This window comes from Ischnura elegans, chromosome 9, assembly GCF_921293095.1.
Source record: "Ischnura elegans chromosome 9, ioIscEleg1.1, whole genome shotgun sequence".
Classification (NCBI taxonomy): Eukaryota; Metazoa; Arthropoda; class Insecta; order Odonata; family Coenagrionidae; genus Ischnura; species Ischnura elegans.
The window spans coordinates 22,264,931-22,270,930 of NC_060254.1; the positions used below are offsets into that span (position 1 = coordinate 22,264,931).

A 6,000-nucleotide genomic window follows, 5' to 3' on the forward strand; every position below is an offset into this window, starting at 1 on the left:
GATTAGGTTACCATTGGGATCTGTAGGCCTCCTACCCCTGCTTGTGAGCATAATTATCTGTCTCATTGTCAGAATACAAGTACATAATAGCAAGACCATTGCAATATAAGCACTTACGCAATGCGATAATCACTCTTTAAGATTATTGGTAGTATTGATTTTGTACAGCTTTAAAAAAATTGGAGGCTTACAGTTTGTATATATGTATAGTAATAGTTTTTCTTAGTAAGGCATTACTGATCCCTATGTTCCACAGATGGCATAGTGTGGGTTGCTGGTAGTGAAGGATAAACAAATTTTTACATTTAAAACCTCTGTAAGTGGCCAACTCAGTGGCATAGCCAGGGGGGGGGGGGGTTCCAGTGGGTCCAGACCCCCCCCCCCCAAAATATAAAAACACGATTATTTTTCTTCATAAAAGAAAACAAAATACAGTGGAACCTGGATCTATCGTTTTTCAGGGGGATGGATGAAAAAACGATGAATGCGGGAAAACTATCAATGCGGGAATGTTTAGCTAGGTTGCCTATGTCCCAGGAAACTCTGGATTTTTGCGAATTATGATACATGGATTAATGGATTCAACCAAGATTTTAGCTGATTACGGGAATATTACTATGCATAGTAGGTATACTTTATCAAAACACTTAGGTCGTATAGATCCTAAAGGAACATGCCACCTTGCTAAAAAATGTTTGCACTCCACTCCGTATTTTCACTGCTATTATGGATTTCTGTCTGATGTAAAAATTCTTATCCATCAAATGCCATTTCAAGCACACATATTTACGAGAGTAATGTGCATGCTATGACTAAAACAACCGCTTTCGCCGACGCAGTGATTGGTTGTGAGATGGATCAAAAAGGCCAAAAATAGTTTATTAGGTATTTGAAATGTTCCATTCTAACAATATAAGCAGTTGCTATATTCAAGAACCAAATTTATCTATTTCTTGGGTAAGAAATAAAAAAATTTTCTCATATAAGTGGCATCCATTTGTGGTTACCATTAACCCTATCAGTGGCAAATTAAAAATTGATTTTTCTGTATGTATTGATATTACATATGTTATCTTATTATAGTAAAAGCTCTTTCAGATTTGTCCATGTCTTTACCTTAATGAGTCTTCATGTATGAGATAGTTTGAATGCAGAAAAATTTTACTGTAAAATTATTGATATGTCAGCTACATAAATCATGGCAAATTTTCCCATTGCTATACTTCATGATATTCTATGATATCTCAAGTGACACATGTAGAAATTGTGGGAAATGAGATGCATAAGGTCAAATCAGACATATATGTACTTTTTTCTGACAAAAATTAGCTATTGAGTGCATGTAAAGTGCAATTTTAATGATTTTTTTCATCAATCATGATTTTAAAAACAATAATTGCTGAATCAATATTAATTTTAAATTATTGGTGTACATTTAATAACTGAGATTATAACGAATAACACCATAACTTGAATTATGAAGGTAATTGAAATTGATATTCATGCCTTTATGCAGAAATTCAACCAAAATAATTCTTTGTACTATATATTTGGCATTTATTTGGAAAGGGATGGGCAATTCAAATATTCAATTACCTACTTGAATACCAATAATAATGAGGTATTTGCGATATTTGAGGTAGAATTTAAAATGTTTATGCTTTTAAAATTTGAGGTAATGGGCATTTCTTGCTTTTTCATAATCTGTATCAATTGGTCAATAATGAAGTTTTTTTATATCTCCACGAAAATATACTGAAATCTTTTTTCAAGTTTGAAATATTCTAAATCATGGTAAATATAACTATCATAAAAGTTTACTAAAAATAAATTGAACATCCTGAAGAGAATTATTACAGTTGATTGGGAAATTGAGTTTAAATGCTCCATCTTATACTTAATCAATCTCTCTAAATAGATGGGTGTATGTATAATGAAGTAATTAATAACAAGAATAATGGGGAAAATATTTGTAAAGGCATTTTTAAATATTATATGGCATTATATTATTCAATATGTATTTAATTCTTATATTTGAGGTACAAATTTATATCGGAGCTCAAAATTCAAATTTGGATAAAAATATTTTGAAACTTCTCTAAAATTGGTTGATGTAGTCAATGTTACAGGTTGTAAATTCATGTCAATTTTAATTGAAGTCACTATATGTAAAGCTAATGACCAAGTTTTGAGAGGTATGCATTGCAAAGCACTCATTTGGTATGATTATATGTATTAGTATTGGAATGTATGCTAGTTTTTATATTTATGTAATTTCTTTCCATATTTCAGATCACTCTGGTGAGAGGTACAGACTCCTTTTGAAGGCTAATTCTCACTGATTGGTATGCTGCGTACGTCTTTGCATCAGTTAGTGCAATTTGTGACCCAATCTATGTAAATGGAGGTGGTTGCAAGCACCATCTGATTTTTAGAGGAAGGTCTTGTCATTGTAGCTTTTCATCTTTAGCAAAATGTGAGACTAAGACTGTTAGTTTTACTAATTGTCATTCTTCATGAATAGATGTAAAATGAGATTTCTACAGAGTATAAAAGAGTTGAATATGAGCTATTTCATGACCAGTCAATGAGTATATAGGCATGAAAATATTTCATTCTTTCTGAATTAATTGTTGAGGAGTCTTATAATTAGCGGTTCCAATCAAGCCACAACCAATTTTTTTCTGGTGCCTCTGAAATGATACACAATTACAATTGTTCATTACTGATTGCTTTTGATCCTATATTGCATACATTTGATGTTCATACTGTAACGAACTTATAAAATGGCTAATGGTGAGTTAATTTCTTTTTCTGCCAAACAAATAAAGTTTTCTTATTCAGATTACATATTTTCATATATGATATACTGGTGATTTGGTTTTTCTGTGTGTCATAGTCATTTATAAATATGATGGTGCATTAATTTGGGAGAAAGTTTTCAGGTGAATGCCCCTACTATGAGGACTAACAGACTTGTTTTGAATGCAAATCTGGTCAGCCTTAGCAATGCAATTATGAGGAGATGGTATGAGGGCTCTGTTGTCATTGTTTCCTCACTTCTCTCTCTAGGCGTAATATCTTGAAGTTTGTACTCAGGTTACTTATGTTTAGTTTAGTAACTTGTTATTCCATTCTGTAAAACATGTTGTATTTGTTTCAACTGAGATTTTGAATGTATAAAAAGATTTTGTAAGAAGTTGTTTCACGTGGAAATAAAATTTGATATTCCTGTTTAATTTTGATGCATAGTTGAAACTAGATGATTATCAAAATATCCATGTTTCATTGAAAATCCTCAACCCATAGGGTAAAATTATGCGAGAACAGTTCACGAAGTGCTGGGTGGAGGTCAATCATAGTGGATGTTCTCCATTGCCAGAGAGATCCCAGTCAACACAACAATTGTTGCCACAATGTGGCCGTTTTATGGCCATAGTGGGTTGCCATTATGGCTCCATAATTATTTTGACCCCCAGCCATATTGTGGCCAAAGTGTGGCCCGCCATAATGTGGCTAAAGTACACTCTCTTTATAACAAAAGAATCAACCAACTTCCATTTTAATAACTCACCAACAAACCTGTATCAATAGCAACCGTAATAGTATACTTATACAGTAAACCTCTACGTAGTGAACCTCTTTATATCATAAACCTCCACTTATCATACCAAGGAGATACCCCCGAGACGGCCTAACTACCTCTGCAAATCGTACCGAGACAACAAGAGATCATTAATGCAGCCGTGATTACCTACATCGAATGACATTTTTAGCAATGAATGTTTCACTCTTTTTTTTCTTATATACCTTTAATATGCTGTAATTTTCACGTTAACCATTATAGTTGTGGCCATTTTGTTCCATATGAGAGCATACCTTAGAGTAAATAAGAAAAAGATATCCAACTATCCTAATCATTTTAAGTGACTGTTGAATTGAGAAAGATCACATAATTTTCTCCCGAATCTTAGTAAAAATCATGCGATAGCACTCGCTTTCTGTAATTATTAAATAGTAAATATATGTTCACTGATGTATGCATGTTTGTTTAAACACATAAATTTAATGGTATAAAAGACAGTAGTGCCTTTCATTTCCAAAGGATATTAAAAAATGGTGCTTATCACTGAAACCTCTCTATAGTGAACCTCCATACATAAAATTGCCCAAATTTTGGTCCACTCCATTACGATGTAAAGAGGTTTTACTGTATGTTTACAAATGTTTGGTTTGCCAATCTGTTGCCCTCCTGAGATGATCCTAAGTGTGGCCACAGTTGCACATGTATCTGGCAAGCCAAACTAATGCTGGCCGAATGGCACCCACAGTCGGGCCATAATACGGCAAGCCGTGGCTAGCCATAGCCATAGTTGCCACTGGTAAACCACAATTCGGCCACATTGTGGCCATAATTGTTGTGTTGACTGGGATGCTTCTCTTGTTTTCTTGTAAGTCATTTAAAATCTTTGAGACGAGAACCTATGGGTGCTACATATTTTGTGATAGGATGAAAATTATCTCAATCCTTAAAAATGATGAGTTAAGTCTTTAACCCATAGACTCCCTATTGGAAAAAAGTTGCCGATTCAATTGAAATTTTCAATTGAATTAAATTCAATATGCCAATTTTCAATTGAATTACCTAAATTCAATCGAATTTCCAAATATTCAACTGAATTCACCTGCAAGGTCTCTGCTGAAATCCATTATCACGATTATCACAAACTACTATCGACTATCACTAATGACAGATAATTAAGTGATCACGTAAATTGAATCTATTATCATGACTTTTATGTTACATTAAATCCTTACTTCTCCCATAAAAAGATAGTGGGCATAGTGCCAGCACCTAACTAGGAAAGATATCTAACGAATTTGTATGTTTTAAAATTTTTCAATTGAAAAAAATTCAATTGCACTTTTCAATTGAATATTTCCAATAGGGCTGTGGGAACATTTTTATATGTTTTGCATGTTGACTGTTGGAAACTTTTAAACGTTTGACCATTGCTCGACCACCTGCAGCAGTTTCCAAAATTTATATTATTACATACCCAAGTATCTTGCACTTTCCTTCATCATAAGGACTGTTAAGGGGCCTAACACTCACCTATGGGGATGGGGTGCCTCCTGGAAATTCTAGTCATATTTTATAATTTTTCCTACCCACTTCACACTGTTAATGTGCCTATAACAACTGCCCAAATGTAGGTCCACCCTTCGGTAAGGAAGAAGGATTGCCCCAGATTATAAGGGCTCACTCCCTGCGTGACACTCGGCCAGGCTAGAGTGCAAAAATATTTCTCGCTTCTCTCCTGCACAGGCTGGTAGCTAAAATCACAATCTCCCACAGCCCAAGGGTTAAATTTTAAGAAGACGAATTAAGCAAATCATGCCATTTCTTCGGTTATTTATGATGTGTAAGGTTCGCAATGGTACCATTGGAGGGTTAGGAGGAGTTAAAAAAGAAGGCCATCGATCTCCTTCAATTCAGAGTTTTATTCAGGAAAACCTCTACACTTGTACTCTTTGTCAACGCAACTGCTGACGCCGTTCATCGCACGCCTGCCCTGTGTGCTATCTCTCTTCCCCCACCCTGTCGCCCAGGAGGCCACTGCTTCGGCAAACCTTGCATGGATCTCACGCTTGAGGCGAGGTGGGGTGGGGTGCGTGACTGGAAGGGTGATGAGGCGAGAAGCAAACCGCCGACACAGGGACGCGTGGGTGGCGAGAGGTGGAGAAGGGCGAAGCTAGGAAAGAAGTCACGTCCCATCTTCGCGATACTTACAGAAGTATCATTTCCAGATGTGTGTGTGCTTCTACTCGCTACATTGAGGAATGGGGTGAAATTCTGGGAAAACTCTAGGGGGTTGGTTGACTATGCACAAGAACTGTCCCTAGCTGGAAGAGCATTTAACTACTAATCTCCATCAGGGTTGGCCAGCAAGATCAGTACACAGCATCAGATAGCCATCTCTAAGTAAAGATGGCCTT

The 6,000-nt window shown here is 35.5% G+C and overlaps 1 protein-coding gene across 2 annotated transcripts in view; it reads left to right on the forward strand.

Annotated features, from left to right (window-relative positions):
• LOC124165796 overlaps window positions 1-3,239 on the forward strand; it is a 143,350-nt gene extending 140,111 nt beyond the window's left edge. For both annotated transcript variants that reach the window (XM_046543297.1, XM_046543298.1), the window contains exon 14: window positions 2,293-3,239. In XM_046543297.1, coding sequence (XP_046399253.1) covers window positions 2,293-2,342 — 50 coding nt within the window. In that variant the 3' untranslated portion in view covers window positions 2,343-3,239. The remainder of the gene's footprint in view (window positions 1-2,292) is intronic.
• The last annotated feature ends 2,761 nt before the right edge of the window (window positions 3,240-6,000 follow it).